The sequence below is a fragment of the Magnolia sinica genome, chromosome 8 (assembly GCF_029962835.1).
Source record: "Magnolia sinica isolate HGM2019 chromosome 8, MsV1, whole genome shotgun sequence".
Classification (NCBI taxonomy): Eukaryota; Viridiplantae; Streptophyta; class Magnoliopsida; order Magnoliales; family Magnoliaceae; genus Magnolia; species Magnolia sinica.
This window is the reverse complement of record NC_080580.1, coordinates 18,076,684-18,098,597: the sequence shown is the minus strand read 5'-3', so window position 1 is coordinate 18,098,597 and position 21,914 is coordinate 18,076,684. Positions and strand designations below refer to the sequence as shown.

At 40.4% G+C, this 21,914-nt stretch overlaps 1 protein-coding gene across 1 annotated transcript; it reads left to right on the top strand.

Moving 5' to 3' along the window:
* The first annotated feature begins 955 nt into the window (after positions 1 to 955).
* On the top strand, positions 956 to 20,972 carry LOC131253021 (probable glutathione S-transferase DHAR1, cytosolic). The gene is made up of 6 exons (XM_058253849.1): positions 956 to 1,113; positions 1,218 to 1,308; positions 4,300 to 4,443; positions 7,112 to 7,229; positions 10,039 to 10,179; positions 20,695 to 20,972. The coding sequence occupies exons 1-6, from the start codon at positions 1,044 to 1,046 to the stop codon at positions 20,779 to 20,781; spliced, it is 651 nt and encodes a 216-aa protein (XP_058109832.1). The 5' UTR covers positions 956 to 1,043; the 3' UTR covers positions 20,782 to 20,972.
* The last annotated feature ends 942 nt before the right edge of the window (positions 20,973 to 21,914 follow it).

Here is a 21,914-nt window from a genome sequence, read left to right as displayed (position 1 = left end):
TAAAACCGTTCAAAGAGGGAAAAGTTTACATTGAAAGCTTGGATGACACTTAGAATCCTTCCAATAGTTATATGTGTGTCCCCGTGCTGTTATTTTATTGGGCACATGACCTACCAATGATATCAAAAAATAATTAAATTATCAATTACATCACTATAATTATTTTAATATGATGATTGGCATTATCCAAATATTGTACATGTAAATCAATGACTAAAAATCGTTGGTTAGTCACTTGGATATGATCTTGTGCTTGTGGCCCACCCAAGATTTGAAATTTCATTATTTTTGAGCAAAATATATATTTCAACGGGCTTATTATAACCATTATGTCAAACATTACATACCTCACCATAATAATGAAATTTAAACCCTGGTTAATATACCATGCATAACTACTTCGGGATTAAAGTTATTCCTACTTTAGGATGCCAAACCCAATAGAAGGATTCCCAGTTGAGGGGGTTTCAAATCCATGCTCCCAAACATGCCCTTAGATTAAGATGATATCTGTATTTTTCACTTATCTTTGTTTGTGCAACTTACTTAATAGGTTGGATGGCAAGATTCTTTTTAGCGAAAATGCTAGTAAGATTTCAAAGGTGGACACCGTATATTAGTATCTTTATTGTTTATCGCGTGATTTACTTGAGTTTTGGATATATTCAGTTTTAAACTATGCTTAAGGTGAGATGGGTAAAACACACGGGTAGGGTGGGCAAATGTAAACAGAGTTTACTCAGTCCACTTCCAACCCAAAAATGCCGCGGATTGATCGGTGAGAACCGGATCAGTGACCATCAGGTGAATGTGCAGAGGGAATTCTCAGCAGTCAAATTTTGGGCCCGTGATTTGGGCGGTCTGGATTGAACTACATGTATGCCTTGTGGCCACATGTTATGCATGGTGGCAAACGAACGCACCCTATATATACCTTCTGTTTATATCTGCAAACAGAACAACACTGATCCCCGTTCTTCACAAACTTCTTCCGAAATTCCTCCAAACATCAAAAGCAAGAAATAGAAAAAAGAACCAGATCAATGGCTGCTGTGGAGCCTTTGCAAGTCTGTGTCAAAGAAGCTGCAGGCGTTCCTGGTGTCCCTGGAGACTGTAATTTCTCTCTCTCATCTTCTAAATGGTTTGGAATGAACAGGCCCTTTCTGCCAGAGGGTTCTTGATTTTGTTTTACATGTTCTTGATTTTGGAATGAACAGGCCCTTTCTGCCAGAGGGTTCTTCTAAGTCTAGAGGAGAAGCATCTCCCTTATGAGGCGAAGCTGGTCAACCTCAGTGACAAGCCCCAGTGGTACGTGTCTACCATTTTCTGGACCCTTAACACGAAAGAATTCCGTTTTCTTGAGGATCTGTTCTTTTTATTAGTTTTTGGGGTGTTTTATATCTATTTCCCACCCTTTATCATTCAAATTTATTTATTTATTTTTTTTGAAATGGGTATCGGTTGTTTTTGTTCGATTCAGTGGTGGATATGCATTTTTTAATCCCTTGTAGGAAAAAATAAAATGTAAAACTGGTTTCAATGTTTCTTGAAATGGGTCTTTTGAGTATTGGCTGTTTTTCTTTGATTTGATAGTGGGTATGCATTTTCTATCCCTCAAAAACAAAAAAAAATGGAAATATAATTTCAGTGTTTCTTGAAATGGGTCTTTGTTCTTTTGAATGGTTTAGATGCCTGTAAGATCTATAAAATGTAACTTAGATGCCTGTAAGATCTGTAAAATGTAACTTACTTACCTGTAAAAGTAAGTTACAGGCAGAAGTTACAAAAAATTTACATGGCTTGAGGCTTTGTTTCGACTTACCTGTAAGTAAGTTACAGGCCAACAGTCTGATTTTTGAAAGGAAGGGAAGAGTGGGGAAACACACCTCCATTACCATCCATTGAAGAGGCTCCAAGCTCTCTCTTCCTCAATCTCTCTCCCCCTGCCTGCAATCGTCTCTCTCTGTGTGCGTGCGTGTGCAATCGGCCGCCCACCTCTCTCTCTCTCTCTCTCTCTCTCTCCCCTCTGCAGTCGGCTTGTCCTGGTAGGGTTTTGTTTTTGGGTTTTCTTTTGTTCTTTTTCATCTGATTCAACGTCTGTTCTGGCATTTGAAACAGCCCTGTTCAGTGAGCCCGCGACAGTGGGCCCCACATAACATATATCTATGCCGTCCATCAGATTTGCCACCTCATTTTAGGGCATGGGCACAAAAAATGTAGCAGATCCAAATTTCAGGTGGGCCACACTGTAGGAAACACCGTTGATTGAACACCCACCATTAAAACTTCCGGGCGTAATGTTTATTTGCCATACAACCTGTTGATAAGGTCACATAGACCTGGATGAAGGGAAAACAAAAATATCAGCTCGATCCAAAACTTTTGTTGCCCATAAGAAGTTTTTATTGGCGAGCATTCAATCACCACTGTTTCTTATGGCGTGGCCCACCTGAGATTTGGATCTCCTTCGTTTTTGGGCACATGCCCTAAAATGAGCTGGCAAAACTGATGAACGGCATGAATATATAAAACATACATCAAGGTGGGCCCCACAATCATGGCCATTGCTTTTCTATTTTTATTAAATTTTATTTTCTTTTCATCTATCAAACTGTTGAAAATATGGGCCCCATTTTGGATGAGCTGTAGGTCATAAGCAATCTAGATTCTAACTTTTGAGTAAATATGAGACTTTTATTGTACAAGAATACTCATGTTCTCTTGGACATAGAACTGCATCTTCTTTTTTATTTCTCAAGTGTTGAGATCATTTCTAACTTGCTGCAAAATTCCAGCTATTTGCTGGAAGTCAATTCCTAACTGTCCAGCTATTTGATCCCCACTTTTTTATACTATGCTCTTGCATTTTTGACTCTCACAAGAAATAATTTCACAGTTTCTGAAATGATTCTTTATTTCTGATTCATTTGGCTATGGAGATTGTTCTTGACCACTAAAGAAAAAAAGAAGTTTGATGAAATTGGTATTTGGTATGCTGATTTTATTTGGCTGCGGATTTGCAGCACTACAGAAGAAAAATACTCTTCTTTTGATTGATCTGGCTATGGTTATAATTTTTGGTCTCTCAAAAGGAAAGAGAATTGGAACTCTTGAAATTATCTGTAATTTTTTTTTTTTTTTTTTGGATTGACTTGCCAATGGTCTATTTCTGACCCCTCGAGGAAGGCTATAATTTCATGAAAAAGATCTTTGTTCTCTTTAGTGTACTTGACTTTTGGGCATCTGTTTTTGACCTCTCTGAAGAAAACTTTTCACTATTTCTTGAATGATTTTTTTTAATAATAAATTTCACTGTGACTTGAAATGGGCCTTTATTCTTTTGATTGATTTGCCTATGCTATCTGATTTCATCCCCACAATAGAAAATAATTTCAATAATGCAATGAAATGGATCTTTATTTATTTATTTTTTATTTTTTCCTCCTTTGATATGTTTGGCCGTGTGTATATGTTTTTGACACCTTTAAAGGAAAATTTTCACCATTCAGGAAAAAAAAATAATCTTTGGACTATCGTTGAAATGGGTCTTTTCTCTTGATGGCCATTTGGTTATGGGCATTTTCTTTCGACCCCTCAAAAGCATAGTTAGCAAAAACCGTTTAAAACTCCCTTTTTGTCAAAAATGTCATATAGTTGATCAAACTCTTAAAACTCCCTATGTTTTGGAAGATGGGCAAAAAAGCTCAGTTTTTTGGGCAAACTGAATTCAAAACATTTTATTAAAAAAAAACTTTTGGGGTAAATTTAGAAAGCAGAGATTGATCAATGGTCACCACCCATTGATAAAATTGTGTAGAAGGTGATTTTTTTTTTAAAAAATTTTAATTATTTATTTATTTAAAGAAACTGATTGATTTATATGAAGATTACTTGAAAAGGAAGGATTTGAGAGAGGCAAAGAACACCATTCGACCATCTATATGCAGTATTGTTCATACATCTATAAATTCTAATTATTTTTGAAGTTCTCTATTTTAATCTTATTTGTATGTATAACATGTACCCACATATATGCACACATGTAGCGGATTTTCCTTTTTTTTTTTCACTCCGTATCTTTTGAATCCAAACCGTATTAAACCCGAACTTTTCATTCACCGAGTGGTTTTTCCGTCTTTTTGACCGAATTTTTGATGATCGAGACCAAATTAAACATGAACTTTTCCCATACCATTTTTTTGCTGTATGCTGTTTTGCTAACCATGCTTGAAAGAGGACTTCCACAGTGTCTTGAAATGGCCCTTTGTTCTTTTGATTGATTTAGCTGTGTTTGCTTAGGTTTTTGGAGATTAGCCCTGAGGGAAAGGTGCCTGTATTGAAATGGGGCGATAAATGGGTACCTGATTCTGATGTTATCACGCAGTTGATCGAAGAAAAATATCCTGATCCTCCATTGGTTACTCCACCAGAATATGCATCTGTGTAAGCGTCGTTCTCTTATCTCTTTGCTTAACTTGATCTCTGTATGTGGAACTCCATTGCCAATACAATATGCTTTTACTTCCTCACATGGTTAATGTCTAGGATTGCAGGATTTGTCTGGTACCGTTTGTGTTCTTGAATATCATCACTTCACGATATGGTTTCTAATTTTGAATTTCTGTTGTTTACTTGACCCATTTGACGATTGCTTGCTGTTGCATTTCCTTCATTGGTATTATTTTCTTAAAATCACATTGGAAGAAATGGTCATGCATTACATTTGAACCAATCACTGCACACAATAAAGTTTTGATGCTGAAATGTGGTTATCATTTTCTGTATGTTTATTTATCATTGGTTATGTGATACAGGACAATTAATCACTTGCTCTAAAAGCTCGAACTGTTAGAGCATGGCAAATCAATCCCTTTATCTCATAGCCCAGGCCCCACATCACATGGGTTAGGACCTCGGCCGAACCCCCCTTGTGGGCCCCAAAGCACATGGGTACCGCCTCACACGAGTCACCCGCTCGCACGGGTGGGGCGTGCCTCACACGAGCCACCTGCCTCACATGGGCCGCCCACCTCGAGTGTGTCCCTGCATCTCATAGGCAACCCCACTAGAGCCCGGTGTGAAAATACCCCTACATTATTAGGTAGACCATGATATTGTATAGATGATATGAGTGTGGTGAAATGGTACTAAGTGAAGGAGTGATCACACAGGGAAAATGGTAGCAACATTAGCCCAAAAGGTGATCCAGAATATTCTACAATCAAATACTTAGCTGTCTTAGAATGATCGAATAACCTTTTTGTAATTGGACAAAACCAACAACAATAAAGAGAACCCATTTGAAGTTCAACTCTAATTTTTTGTACCGTGTTTGTTCCACCTGTTTGATCAATCCCTGGAAAGATATTATAGCAGATTGTAATGTATGTATTCTGCCTACTTATTTCTTAAAGATTAACTGATTACTTGATGTAGGACAATTAACCACTTGCTCTAAAAGCTCGAACTGTTAGAGTATGGTGAATTAATCCCTTTATCTCATTGCCCAGGCCCCATGTCTTATGGGTTAGGCCCTCGATCGAACCCCCCTCGTGGGCCCCAAATCACATGGGTACCGCCTCACACGAGCCACCCGAGTTACATGGGTGGGGCTCACATCTCACGAGCCACTTGCCTCACACAGGCCGCCCACCCTAAGTGTGCCCCTGCATCTCACAGGCCACCCCACTCGAGCTCGGTGTGAAAATGCCCCCGCATTATTACTTTTTTAGAAGAGCTCTGAGAAGGCGCAAATAAAAACAACCTAAGCAAAAAGGAAAAATTATTGTTCCAGGATCCCATCAATGCATTCTAAGGTGGCAGTGAAACTGCAGGTCGGGAACAAATGAACAGAGCTTTCCGGGGCATGGTCTCTCCACTGTAGAGATCAATTTTCATTAATCCAGGGAATTCGTTGATTGTAGCCACAGTCAAGGACCCAGTGATGCAGGACAATTAACCACTTGCTCTAAAAGCTCAAACTGATAGAGCATGGCGAATTAATTTCTTTATCTCGTAGCCCAGGCCTCACATCGCATGGGTTAGGATCTCGGCCGAACCCCTCTCGTAGGCTCCACTTCACATGGGTTCCGCTTCACATGAGCCGCCGGCCTCACACCGGCCGCCCACCCTGAGTGTGCCCCTGCATCCCACAGGTAACCCCACTTGAGCCCGGTGTGAAAATGCCCCTGTATTACCCAACATCTTTCTACTTCCATTAGATAGAATTATAAAAAAGCTAGACAACTAGATGCTAAAAATAGCTTTTGGGATTTGAGGAGCTCACGGGAGTAGTCTAATGGAGTCAAATGGTCTGGCCCTTAATGGGCTTTATGGTTTTTTTTTTTTTTTTTTTTGCAAATCCTAGCATATCTTGTTTATTACTATATTTAAGAACATACCATTATGTGACTTTTATTGTATGCATTATGGTTTCTTTAATTGAATAACCTCACACCATTCTTGCATGGGTAATTTATTAGGGGTGCGTTCCAGTGGTACCGGTACCACCTTATGCTTCTGGTGGTACTGGGTAGCTGTGGGGCCCACATGATGTATTTTCATCATCCAACCTGTCTATCAGATGCGTTACCTCTGAAAACCCCTAGAACTCAAAACTCAGCCTGATCCGAAACCAATGTAGGCCAAAGCAAAGGGAACAAGCTGTGAGGGAATGCCCACTCTTGAATTCTACAGGGCCCCACCTGAGGAGCAAAATAGCCTGAATCTTGGCCTGACCCTTCATCTGGCCTGGATGAAGGGTCTGAATGACCTTGATTATATACACAAAACAGTGGATCCTGCATTCTAATAAATGGTGGGTGTTCCCTTCCGATTGTTCCCTGTGTTGTGGCCCATCTGAGTTTTGGATTGGTCTGATTTCCTGGCCCTAAGGTTTTATGAGGTGACATATCTTATGGATGGGTTGGATTCTATGAATGCATCATTGGACCCCACGTCTGCCCGGTATCACCGTAAAGCTTACAGTGGTACCTGTACCACTGTAGTGTTGTGGCATTGGAGAGTGATAGGATTCTTTTGCCAATTCTACAACATTGCAGCATTTTCCTGTTATTTTCCTTAACTCTAGCTTCAACTGTTTGCATTTCAGAGGATCCAAAATATTTTCTTCTTTTATCAAGTTTTTGAAAAGCAAGGATCCTAGTGATGGCTCAGAGCAAGCATTGGTGGATGAATTGAAGGTGTTGGACGAGCATCTCAAAGCACATGTACGTATTTCTAGACGTAGTAACATAATTAAGCTGTTTGGGAAGTCTAATTCTTTCAAACGAGTTTTAGGCATTTGTATACAAGCATATGCCTAGAGCATGCATGTATCTATCCCTGGTTGTGCACTACCTGAAATTGGGAAACAGCAGCAAAAGGGGCCCATGCAGCAGTTGCCTTTTACTCCCTGAAAGAAAATGACAGTTCAATTGGTTTGTGTTATTTGTGGCACAGGCTATACTATGGTGTGTTCCCACCATTTTTTAACTGGTAGGTGAATCATTCTCTGTTAATGTGGATTACACGTGCATAGTACGAAAATCACACTGATATTGGATGATCATAACCATCTGATTTTGCCTGCTGAAATTGGGGCCCCTGCCCATCTTATTTTGCAATCATCCATTTGATTGCAACTGACTGGACTGTTAGGATGTTTGCTGAAGATTTTCAGTTTATGCTCCACAGGCAAAGGGCCCATAATTTGGACAGTCTGGATGAACGTACTTTCGTATGCCACATGTACGGTGGATGAGTCACCACATTTAGAAAATGGCGGCGAACACACACCCACAGACACACCAGTAGTCGTTTCCTTTTGAAAGTAGAGGAGATTTGGCAGTTTGTCCATCAAGTTCTTCTAGTTATTTTATCTGTTGGTGCAGATGCATTCACACTTTTATGGTGCTTTTGGGTGTCTTGAAATAGCAGTTGGGTGAGGTTGATTTCCTCCAGAAACCTTATAAAACAGATAGTGTGCTTATTTATGGTCCTAGTATAAGTGAGTGAAATTCTATTATGGACCAAATAGTCCAATCACTCAGAGCCCGTTTATGTGCCTTCCTACCAAAAATTAATTTGAGGGCACCTCTGATGCAGGACGGATAGCCTAGCCTAGAATGATGCAATGTGATCATCAATGGAATAACTAGAACAATTTAAAGCACAAAATAATGCTAATCAAATACAAGCTTGATGAATTCAAGTATTTAACTATGCTCATATTCAAGACTAATTCACAACCCATTAGTTAGATCTTATAAAACATGATTAGATATGACCTATAGAAGGCAGGACTTCCATCTAGCAGAGGAATCGATCTAATTCTAAAGGGAATCCCTTGGTTTGTTAAGGGCCTATTTGGTATGTGGGCTTAGATGGGATGGAATTGCATTTGGTCCCGTGTAAATTCCATCTGGTGTTTGGGGAGTACGGGAAGGGTTGGGATTAGGTGGGATGGAATTGCATTTTGTCTCATGCAGGATTTCCGGTGGAATTTGAAATCCACTACATATGTGGGGCCCCACATTAATGCATGTGTTTTATCCATGCCGTTCATCCATATACGCCCGTTACACGTGACATTCAAGTTATATACATGTATAAGTGACCGACATCCGTTGTGAATTTGGTTCGTTGATTACAATTGCATGGTCCACCAAATGGGATTTTGCTTAATCTAGTGTTTTTCATGTAACATGGGGATTGGATGGCCCAAATACCATGGTATTTCCAGACATGCAATCATTGTGCAATAATGGTGTAAATCCCATCAATACAATTCCATACCCCGTTTAATCCCACTGACCAAACAGAACCTAAAGGGTTTAAGAACTAGGGTTTTGGGATTTGAGGATTTTGGATTTGGGAATTAGGGCTTGAGGTTTTAGGGATTTGGGGTTAGGATTTTAAGAAACTAGGTTCGAGATTTGGGATTTTAGAGTTTTGAGATTTAAGACGATTTAGGGTTAGGGTTTAAGATTAGGGTTTTGGTAAATCTATGTTCTAGGATTGGACTTGAGGGCTTTAGGCTTGGGGTTGTGGATTTTAGAGAGAAAGGAGCAAGGATCAAAGAGGGAGATAGGGAGGGGATGGTTTGGCCGTATGGACGGTCATATAGTCTTGTCCATATGGTTGTGCGGTCACGTGTGGAGGTCTGTACGGTGCAAGTTGGCCTAGGTTTAGATGGGTTTTGGAGGATATTGGGGATGAGTTTTAGGGAAAACAAAGAAAATAAAGTAGTAGAGGAGGATTGACAGATGTTGAGAAAAGTGGAGAGAGGAAAGAAAAGAGAAGTGTTGATATTACCTTGAAAGAAGAAAATAAGATAGATTAGATGAAATCACTTCATGGCTTCACACCACTCCAATCACAAGAGATTTTGCTTTATCTAAAAGCAAGGAGATTTTTTTTTTTTTTTTTATCTTTCATATATTCAATAATGGGCTAAGGTTTGACGTCCAAGCTTTATATAGTCTCAAGAAAGACCTTTTACAAAAAGATTCTCTCAGATAAAAGGTTTCACATAAAGATGCTCAATAAAATAAAATTTGTTCATAACTTCCTAAACTTAGCAAAAATATATACTAAAAAAAAACAAACATATAAACACCTAAATAAAGTAAACTATTTCGTGGCTAGTGATCAAGATGTCCAATGACGACGATCCAACGATCAGAATTGCCCAACTAAGTAGCCCACATGCATCTTTCCAGTGTGGGGCTCTCCAAGATGTACAATGATGCATGTGGGGTATTTTATGGGCTAGGAGCTTGAATTGGGACCATGGGGCGCCATTTATGCATCACCTAGCCATAGAGAAACGGGAGCTGTCCTCCTCCTTTGGTATACTCTGACTGGTGGTGCTCGGATGTCCCCATCAACTTCCAAATGTAGCATTTAATGCTCTAGCTGATACTTGATTTTTTTTTTTTTTTTTCAATTTTCTTTTGTTGTTGTTTTATTAGTTATAAATAGTATTTTATTTATATACATTTTGAAGAGCCTTTGATCATTCTTCTCATGTTGTAGGGCCCATATATTGGAGGCGAAAATGTTACTGCAGCTGATTTGAGCCTTGGACCTAAGCTATACCATATGGAGATTGCACTTGGACATTTCAAAAGCTGGACTATTCCGAAGGATTTGGTTCATGTCCATAATTACATGGAGGTATGCATATAGTGCTTTTTTTAATGATTCATTTCCAACTTTTGTAAGTAGTTTGGTTTTTAATGTTATGCACTTGTTTAACACCATCTCAAGACTTTCGTACATAATCTTATGTTGAGAGTGGTTTAGCATATTTAAATTTCAGATTCTTCTTGGAAAAATGCCAATTGGACATGCAGCAACTCCCTTACAAACCATAATTCGTATTTCAAGGGATTTGTAGTTAACATGTGCAGACATTCTGCTCATCTTGGGAATTTGTTGGGTTGAAACAACCCGAGTTAAATAGATGTTTCCCAACCTTTGGACTTATGACTGCTTTCTTTTCAAGATCATGGGATTTTATAAGGAAGGATTAGGGAAAATTGGGTGCTTCTATTGAAATGGTGGTAGAGGTTTACTGGTGAGTTGCGTGCTCTGTGTGGCGATGGGACTTCAAGCAAATATGGGGTTTGTGATTGAAGGTGGGACATGAGGGGGTGGTGTGTGTGGGTGGGGCGCTGTTGTGGGGGGTGACAATATATGTTCACAATAAATTTGAGAACATATATTGTGGGGAAGGTCCTTGCATAGGGTATTCACTTTAAATGGTAATGTGAAAAAGGTGAGGTTTTGGGAGGATCTTCAGGTAGGGTATAAGTCGCAGTAGGGTTTGCTACTTGGTATGGCCAAAGCATTTGCCTGAGGAGAAAAGGCCTTTATTAAAGTTGTTGCAATGTGACATTGGGTTTGGGGGAATTCTCTTCAAAAAGAACCTTTGGGATTGCGACCCTGAGGTCGCCATGACTGAATATTTCCATAGCATGTGATGTTACCCAATTGTGGCCACAATAAAGATATCCCAGTTATTGGGTGGTGGATCAAAGGTCATGAGGCCCTCTTTACCCTGATCATTCGTGGTGGAGACCCGAGTAACCCCAACAATGGTTTGCTAATGAAGATTTTAAACGTTATTACTTTTTAATAATAATATTACAAATGATACTTATTTTGTAAAATCCATTTGCAACCATTCAAAATCAGGGATTAATGTGGATTAGTGTTTCTAAAACATGAGGGGGACTGTTCTCTTTTTGGTATCGAAGATCTGACCATTAGGATGATGGATTGGAGTCCATAAAGGGGATTAACAACCCCATTGCAATACACTTAGAAAATATGAGAAAAATCCTACGGCCTAGAAGAGCATAGCACCAAACCAATTCCTAGTCTCATGGCACTTCTTGTTTTTGGATGCAGATCGACGGTGTCGATGGTAGAAAATTTCACTGGAATTAGTATACCAATCTTATCCATTTTTGGCAATTCTCTATTGTCCGACACCTGTTCTATACTCTTGTGGAAGGTTGCATCGTTCATTTTTGACATATGGGAGGGAACTCTTTTGTTGTTTTCTTTAGTTTCCCACTACCGTACCTTAAGCCTGAGTGGTTAGGCTTAGACACAGCCCCATTTCTCAACTCAAGCCTGATTCAGGCCCGGGTACAATGTAGGTGTACGCACAACTCTTCTTGGTAGGCTCAATATCAATAGAGCTCTCTTGAGGCTCCTCTCTCATTGAAAGCTTCTGTGGCATATCTTTTTCGTCCGAACTTTGAATCCTTTAGAATCGGTGATGTAGGACCGATGCATGAACTCAAATATTGTGTGAGAATAATTAGCAAAATTAACTTCATTAATAAACAAACACAAAACTTGCTATCATCATCACAAATATCAAAATCTCAAGAGAAATCATACATGATTCTAGCCTAGGTTAACAAGCATCATCCTACATGGCCATTAAATAAGGGAAACTAGGATCTAATGGATGTAAGGACATCCAAGTAGCACACGGTAAAGCCAATTTTAAAGGAGAAGGCCTAATACTATTTAGAGTGAAATTAGGGTTCAAGAAAAATTCGGACTTGGAATTAGGGTTAATGGGGTAATTGGGTAGATGGGTTAAGGGGTTTAGGTACTAGGATAAATGAATTAGGGTATTGGATGGAAGGATTGTAAGGATTTGGGCTTAATTGAAGGACGTGTAGAATTAGGGTTTGAGAATTTTGGAAAATAGGAAAATTAGGGATTTATAGGTTTAGGGTTAGGGTTAGGAAAAGGGAGAGTAGGGTTTTGATGCAATGGTAATGGCAAACCAATGGGACAAGAGAGTGGCTATATGACCAACCCATGGACTCACACGTGTGGCCGTACAGTCACACGTGCGGGTTAGGTTGTGAGGGTTTTGGGTTTTTAGGGTTTGGTTCGTCGATAAGTGTGGAAGGATGAAGGATCGAAAGAATGGGGAAGGTTTGGCATGGAGAAAATCAAAGAACTTGAAGAATACCTCGATGGTTGATGAAGGGATGATAATGAGAGTGATTGATGGAGACCTCGAACATCCGTTGATCAAAATTAGCTTTGCACCACTTTTCCTTTCAAATCACATGGAAGTCACATTCAAATCACATGAAGATGGAAGACGAAGAAGCAAGAAGCTTTTAAAATAAAATAAAAATTTCCGAAACCCCCCCCCCCCCCCCCCCGCTATAGCTTTAAAACTTTCAAAAATTACAATTTTAACCGTCTTATGCAATTTGATGAAAATGACCCTAGTCTAAAGAAAAATCAACTAAAATTACTCATGAGGTGTCCAAACATAAAGTAATCATAAACTAAATTCTAAAGAATAATAAAGTCTAAAAACTAATGAAGATGGTCCAATCCATGCGATCCAACGGCCCGATCGTCACGTCCCTTGAATCCGACGGTCCAAATCACTCGCTAAAGAATCCCATGCACGTCTTCCCAGTGTGAGGTCTTCTAGATGCTCGCACATGCACATTAGGTCTTCAGTAGGATCAAGGGTACTCGCCAAGCCACAAGGAAATCGGTGCGGCTCGCCGCCTCTTCTGATACGTACACGAAGGTGTATGTGAAGTGATGTCCTCATCAACTCTCCTCGGCTGAGAAGAGTTAACCTCTGGCAGACTAAAACTCTTGTAGCACTCCAAGATTTCTGGATCCAAATGTTGTAGCTCGTCCTCTATAATCCAAGTACTATCTGAAATTGGCATGTGCTTCCACTTAACGAGGAATTTCTGGAATCCCCCATGGTGAGTGGAAACCGCTTGTGCATCCAGTATGTCTTCAACTTATTCACTTCAAGCAGGCAAGGAGGGTAAGGGTGGCAAAGGTTGGGATGATTGGTCAGGTAGTGGCCATGGGTTAGGAACTAGGTCATGGTCTGTGGGAGGGCCTGAGAATGGGTCAGAAGGTGAAGTAGCAGGACCCCTGTATCGTACTAAATCTTCAACATTAAAAGTATAGTTAATTCCCATGGTAGGTGGAAGGTCTACTACATATGCATTAAGACCTAGTTTCTGCAGTATTTTGTATGGTTCTGCACTACGCGCTTGTAACTTTTTAATGACCCCATGTGGGAACCGTTCAGGCCTCATATGAACCATGATGTAATCTGCTACTTGGAATTCATGAAACTTGCGATGAGAATCTGCAAATGCTTTGTATTTTTCATTACTTACGTTAATTTGCTTCCTAATCTCACTATGCACCTCATGTATGTGACATGCAAACTCATGTGCTGACTTAGATGGCATATGGGACACATATATAGGTATGAGATTTACAGGTTTCCTAGGTTTGTAGCCATGCACAACCTCAAACGGACTCATGCCTATGGACCTATTGATGGAACTATTATATGCTAACTCAGATATAGGTAAAACAATATCCCAAGTTCGGACGTGATCACCCACAAGGCATCTAAGCAAGTTTCCAATACTCCTATTGACAACCTCAGTCTGTTCGTCTGTTTGAGGGTGATAGGCAGATGAAAATTGAAGCCTTGTTCCCATCATGTGCCATAATGTCTTCCAAAAATATCTCACAAAGCGTACATCACGATTAGACACTATGGTATTAGGTAGACCATGTAAATGCACTACCTCCCCAAAGAAAAGTTTAGCCACATTGGAGACATTTGGCATTTTTGAGGATGGAATGAAATGGGCCATTTTGGAAAAACGGTCCACAACCACAAATATAAAATCATGTTTCTTAATAGTTTTCGGTAAGCCCAACACGAAATCCATACTAATATCCTGCCACAGAGCATGGGGTACTGTCAAAGGCATATACAATCTTGTATTTTGCTTTATTTGCTTTGCCAGTTAACAAGTCCTGCACTGCCTAATGATCTTGGCTATATCTCGCTTGAGACTTGGCCAATAAAATCTATCTTCCACAAGGGCAATGGTTTTGTCCCTCCCCAAATGATCGGCTACCCCTCCTGCATGAAGTTGACAAACTAAGAAATCACGGAGGAAGGTACGGGGAATGCAGAGTCTATCACCTTTAAATAGGAACTCATCGATGATGACAAACCCGCGACGGTCGATTGAGTGACCATCTCGTAGTGACGTATATAAATCACCAAAGTCTGGGCATGTAGGATCCTCTTCTCTCAGCCGATCAAACCTAGTCACTTCCACTCATACTTTGGAGTAGTGCCACATGACGACTAAGGGCATCAACGGGTTTGTTCTCGACCCCAGCCTTATGTTTAAGAACAAAAGAATATTCCTGAAGAAATTATATGCGTCACAAGGGCAATGGTCTTGTCCCTCTCCAAATGACCGGCTACCCCTCCTGCATGAAGTTCCCAAACTAGGAAATCACGGAGGGAGGTACGGGGAATGCAAAGTCCATCACCATTAAATAAGAACTCATCGATGATGACAAACCCGCGACGGTCGGTTGAGTGACCATCTCGTAGTGACACATATAAATCACCAAAGTCTGGGCATGTATGATATTCTTCTCTCAGCCGATCAAACCCAGTCACTTCCACTCTCATACTTTGGAGTAGCGCCACATGACGACTAAGGACATCGACAGGTTTGTTCTCGACCCCAGGCTTATGTTTAAGAACAAAAGAATATTCTTGAAGAAATTATGTGTCACAAGGGCAATGGTCTTGTCCCTCCCTAAATGATTGGCTACCCCTCTTGCATGAAGTTCCCAAACTAGGAAATCATGAAGGGAGGTACGGGAAATGCAGAGTCTATCACCTTTAAATAAGAACTCATCGATGATGACAAACCCGCGATGCTCGGTTGAGTGACCATCTCGTAGTGAAGCAATGCATAAAAATCACCAAAGTTTGGGCATGTAGGATACTCTTCTCTCAGCCGATCAAACCCAGTCACTTCCACTTATACTTTGGAGTAACGCCACCTGACGAGTAAGGGCATCAACAGGTTTGTTCTCGACCTCAGCCTTATGTTTAAGAATAAAAGAATATTCCTGATGAAATTGGACCCATTTAACATGCCTAGGGTTTAGTTTCTTCTGGGAATTGAGGTAATGCAAGGCCTCGTAGTCAAAGAACAAGACATTTTGGCAGTAATAAATAATATCACCAAGGCGCAAGGATTGGATAATTGTATAAAACTCTTTCTCATAGGTGGAATACCATTGCTTTGCCTTATTTAATTTCTTACTAAAATAAGCAACGTGGTGCCCTTCTTGATTAAGCACTCCACTTGTACCTACCTCAGATGCATCACGCACAACCTCAGACTTTAGAAAAGTTTGGAAGGTGCATGATAGGGGCTTCACTCATCTTGCCCGTAATCTCCTTAAATGCTTTAGAGGCAACTATTGTCCCTACAAACTCCCCTTTCTTGACGCAATCTGTGATGAGAGCCATGATGAAGCTAAATCCTTTGATGAATCGCCTATAAAAAGTTGTTAAGCCATGAAAGCTTCGCACCTCGTGAATATTGCGCGGTTTAAGCCATTCAACTATGGCCTTGGCTTTCTCGGGGTTCGCTCTCATGCCCTCAGATGATATGATGAACCCTAAAAAGATAATGCCTTTTAACATAAATGTGCACTCTTTAAGGTTGGCGTACAACCTTTCAGTTCTGAAGACCTTGCAAAGTTGCCTCAGATGGTAGATATGTTGTTCCATTGATGTGCTATAAATAAGAATGTCATCAAAATACACCATAAGGAACTTACTCATAAATGGTCTCAATACTTGGGTCATCACTCTCATAAATGTGCTCGGGGCGTTAGTTAAGCCAAAGGGCATGACTAGCTACTCGTATAGCCCATCATTCGTCTTGAAGGCCGTCTTCCACTCATCTCTTGGGCTTATACGTATTTGGTGATACCCGCTCTTGAGGTCAACCTTCGAAAAGATTGTGTCACCCTCCATCATGTCTAACATATCATTAAGACGCGTTATGGGAAATCGGTACTTGACCATGATTTTGTTGATGGCTCTACTGTCCACACACATGCGCCATGTGCCATCTTTCTTGGTCGTGAGAAGCGTTGGCACGACACACAGACTCAAAACTCTCCTGAATGAAATCCTTTCTTAGGAGCTCATCTATTTGCCTCTTCAACTTTGCATGCTCTGTACGGTTTATTCGATAATGAAGAAGGTTTGGTAGAGTCGACCCAGGGATAAGATTAATGCCATGCTGGATGTCCCTCATGGGTGGAAGTGCATCTAGTAAGTCCTCTGGAAATACATTGTGAAACTCATCCATAATCGGCTTCACCTCAGGGGGTTCCTCTACACCAACCTCGGGTGTAACTTCTCTAGCCACCAAGGCGTACACCATCCAATGCACTATAGTTTCTCTCTCAAACTCCTTGGCATTGATTACATGGAGAGATTTAGGTTGGGATTTCCTCGTATCCCTTGGATTACTCGATTTCCCCTCAACTTTCTTCTCCACATTGCTTTGTAGTGGGAGAGGAACTAGGGTGATCTTCTTGCCTTGACGCATGAATGAACACACATTTGAGTGGCCGTATATCGCCACATTGCGCTTAAATAATCAAGGCCGTCCCCAAATGATGTGTTCAACATATATAGGTAAAACATCACATCACAATGAATCTAAATAGGATCCAAAGTTAACAGGCATGAGACATCGCTGGGTAACAGGCGTGGAAGATGCATCCACCCATGACACTCTATAAGGCCAAGGGTGTGGTTCAGGTTTCAAACCCAAACTGGATAAAGTGCTAGTGGAGACCACATTGGTACAACTACCACTATCGATGATCACTTTGCAATTCTTCTCTCCACATTTTGCATGGTTGTAAAATATCGTAGTTCGACGCCAGTCATCGTTCTTCTTAGCATTGGTTAAGGCCCACCTAACCATTGCAAGTGGTGTGGTCTCTTCTTCTTCAACTTCTTCATCACTAGCACGTATGATATTGGGTGGATAGACTTCTTCAAAATTGCTTTGTTCATCTCCTTCTTTCTCACCATCGTTAATCACTAGGACCTTTGTTCCTATCTTTCGAGGGACACTGATGCGCAAAGTGACCAATTCTTTGGCAATTGAAGCACTGCGTTTGTTCACCTCCCCTAGAGCTAGCACTTGTTATCCCTTTTCCTTTGACGTCTCTAAGGTTGGATTGAGAACCAATCTAGGGTTTGGACTAATTTCTCATGTTAGGCTTAGTCCCTTGAGGGTAAGTCTTGACACTTGGGTCCCAAGAATCATAACGCTTACCAACTGGTGCTTTGAGATAGTGTTCGATGTCTTGCACCAGTTAGTACATGTGCTCCAACGTGCCAACGTCATGAGAATAAAGTTTTTTTTGGATCTCGAATCGGAGGCCTATCCTGAATCTGGACAATGGAATCATCGGGTCCTCCTCAATGTCACATCGCATCATGTATTGCTTGAACCTAGCAATATAATCTGACACAATCATGGGTCCCTGGCGGAAGACCTGCCACTGGTCTAAGAGCCTTTGGCGATAAGAAAGATAGAGATACTTTTCTTTAAGGACCTCTTTCATTTCAGCCGAATGCGCAATTGGGGGTTCTCTTCTCCTTTCAATTTTATGCTCCATATTGGTCTAAAAAAGTTTGGCCTGGCCCACTAACTTCATCTTGACAAATCTCACTTGACGGGCATCATATATATCATACCACTTAAAATAGTGGTCCATGTCTGCCACCCAATTAAGGAATGCTTTGAGGTCCAAGTGACCATCAAATCTGGGAGCCTTAACTTTTACACTCTTCATGACTTGTTCATCTGGATCATGACGGTCATAACATTCCTCATGTTGTAGTGGCACTTGTGCTTGACTAGGGCAAACGCCTTGGCCACAGCCACGCCCTCGCCTATCAACTTGATCTCCAGCCTGAGATTGAACATTTTTTCTAGTGTTGGGGTTTGCCTGTAGTAGGCCTCAAGTTGATTGATGCACACATTGGTGGTGGTTAATTGAGTGGCAGTGGTTCTATTGTGCGCTTCAATGTTTGTCAGACAGTTACTGATAGCATTAAGGGCCCATGCAATCTGCTCTAGATTCATTATGGGTTGTAGACCAAAACCACGTCTCGAACGAGTGTGCATACACAATGAAACTCCAGAAGGAAACCCTAGGACTTAGGACAATGTTATGACAATGATAAAACCAACCTAGAGATTAAACTGGACACACTAGAAATACTAATTTGAAAATTCAGCAAGCCGCTACCCCTCAAATATTATGTTGAAAATTCAGCAGGATGGTAATCCGAGGGTGCCAAACTGAAAATTCAGCAAGAATGTAATCTGAAAATTACAAACTGAAAATTCAGCAATATGACAACCTGAGATTACCATGCCGAAAATTCAGAAATGGTATAAGTGGAAACACTAGCTGAAAATTCAGCAATAAGATACTCCCAACTATGACAAAAAAAAAATTCAGCAATATGATCCTATATGCAATGTATGATCTACTAACCCTAGATGTGACTCTTAACTTAGATGCAACACAAAAATCCTATGCTAAACCTATGGGCTCTGATTCCAAATTTGATGTAGGACCGATGCATGAACTCAAATATTGTGTGAGAACAATCGGCAAAATTAACTTAATTAATAAGAATACAAAACTTGCTATCATCATCATCACAAATATCAAAATCCCAAGAGAAGATCATGCATGATTCTAGCCTATGTTAACAAGCATCGTCCTATAGGGCTATTAAATAAGGGAAACTAGGATCTAATGGATATAGGGACATACAAGTAGCACAAGGTAAAGCCTATTTTAAAGGAGAAGGCCTAATATTATTTAGGGTGAAATTAGAGTTTAGAGAAAATTGGGAAAACTTGGAATTAGGGTTAATGGGGTAATTGGGTAGAGGGGTTAAAGGGTTTAGGTACTAGCATAAAGGAATTAGGGTTTTGGATGGAATGATTGTAAGGATTTGGGCTTAATTGAAGGATGTGTAATTAGTGTCTGGTAATTTGGGGAAATATGAAAATTAGGGATTTATAGGTTTAGGGTTAGGGTTAGGAAAAGAGAGTAGGGTTTTGATGCAATGGTAATGGAAAACCAATGGGACAAGAGAGTGGCCGTATCCAATGGGACAAGAGAGTGGCCATACGGCCAACCCTATGGACTCACACGTGTGGCCGTACGGTCACATGTGTGGGCTAGGTTGTGAGGGTTTGGGTCTTTAGGGTTTGGTTTGTCGATAAGTGTGGAAGGATGAAGGATAGAAAGAATGGGGAAGGTTTGTGATGGAGAAAATTGAAGAACTTGAAGAATACCTTGATGGTTGATGATGATAATGAGAGTGATAGATGGAGACCTAGCACCTCCGTTGATGAAGATTAGTTTTGCACCAATCTCCCTTCCAAATCACATGGAAGTCATTCACATTCAAATCACATGAAGATGGAAGAAGAAGTAAAAAGTTTTTCTTTTCTTTTCCCCATCTTTTATAGTTTTAAAACTTTAAAAAATTACTATTGCAACCCTGTCTTATGCAATTTGATGAAAATGACTATAGTCTAAAGAAACATCAACTAAAATCATTCATGAGGCGTACAAACATAAAATAATCATAAACTAAATACATATTTGGAATATTTACATTATTCCGGATTTTTAAAACATTTTTTCAGAACTTTCTGAGCATTTTTTTCAACTGTTATTGGAGTCGTAACAGTCGTTATGCCACTGTATTGGTCGTTACAGCCAATACCTTTATCGGTAATGGTGGTGACAATTATGATCATCGTTGCTGATATAGAATACCTTGCATACGGTCCATATTATTAAATTGTTTTGTATTTTTGAGAGAGAACTAAATTTTATTTGAAAGCATGCCAAGAAGCACGAATACAATCTCACTCTACAAATAAAAAAGAGAGGAGAGATTGGTAGATTTGACTACTTTTACATAAGAAGCCCAAGTGCCCAACCCATAACATTGCATTTAACTTTCCTAAAAACCGCTTTTACTGAAGAGCTCCTGTTCCGAAAGCAACATCTATTATAGAACCCTCAAATCACAAATTCAAATATCTATATCGTATCGGCTGATACGGGCACATATGTATCCAAATCAGCATTAGACGATATTGGTCCGATATGAAAAACTTGACCTGTATTAGTTTGTATTGGGCTATATTGGCCGATCTAACTCTCTACTGATGATAATTTTCCAATATTGTGCAGCTGCTCTTCTCGCGCGAGTCATTTGTAAAGACTAAGGCAGCCAAGGAGTACGTGATTACAGGGTGGGCGCCCAAGGTCAATGCATGAATCTGGATGCTGTGCCCTTAACATGATATTATGAATGCCATAATAGTCTGTGGTAGGTGAACTGTGGAAACGCCTCTGGAGTTCCTTCTATCTGTTTCCATCTGATATATGTATGACACCGTCTATGCTGAGAATCTGTTAGTAGCAGTTATGCTAGTGTTTGTTAAAATTGAAAACCCTGTCTGCCTTGGTAATTTTCTGGCTACGTTTTGTACTTTAGGTTCTCAAATAACTAATATTCATGGCAGAAACAAAAGTGATTGTTTAGAGGTTTTTACATATAGCACCTTCCTTTTGGGCCAAAGACAAATGACCACCCTTGCTCGTGCGTTTTACCAAATAATGCCCGTTTTTTCCGAATATGGTCAAAAGCCACCCAGCCATTATTTTTTTTGGACAGAAAAACTAGAGCTGTACACGAGTCGAACCGAGTCGAGCTTGGCACAGCTCGACTCGACTCGGCCACTAGTTGACCCCAACTCGAACTCGGCTCGGTGGTTCAGGCAGCAGCTCGGGCGAGTTCAAGCCAAGATCGAGTCTTTGTGGCATTTTCCCAAACACATGGAGTGCACCTTCAATTTCTCACGCTATGTAATATAATAGCAACATTTGACAGGTATTTCATCAAATGCTCCACAGACAACATCAAAATCAAGATAGAAGGGTATTCGTTTCATATTCATACCTTCCTCACCACCAGTCGACACAACACTTGGTGAACAACATCAGTATCAAAATAACTGAGTCACTGAACTGGTTCGATCCGAGTTCGATTCGAGTTGAGGTTCGATCCAAGTTGAGTCGAGCTTGGACAAGCTCGAACTCGGCTCGAAAATTTTCCGAGCTCCAAAAATCAACTCGATTTGACTCGAACTCAGTTTCGAATTGAGTCGAATCGAGCATTTTTGAGTCGAGTTGAGCGAGTTAACCAAGCTAACTCGGTTCGTGTACAACTCTAAGAAAAACTACCCAGGGTTAGGTTTGCAAAATATTTTTTAAAAAAGACAATATTACCCCTTTCCCAAATCCCCTAAACCCTTAACCATAACTAGAGCTGGGCACAAACCGAACTGATCCGGTGGATCTGATCCGAACCGAGCCGAAAGCCCAGATCGGTGTGGTTCGAGTAGGAT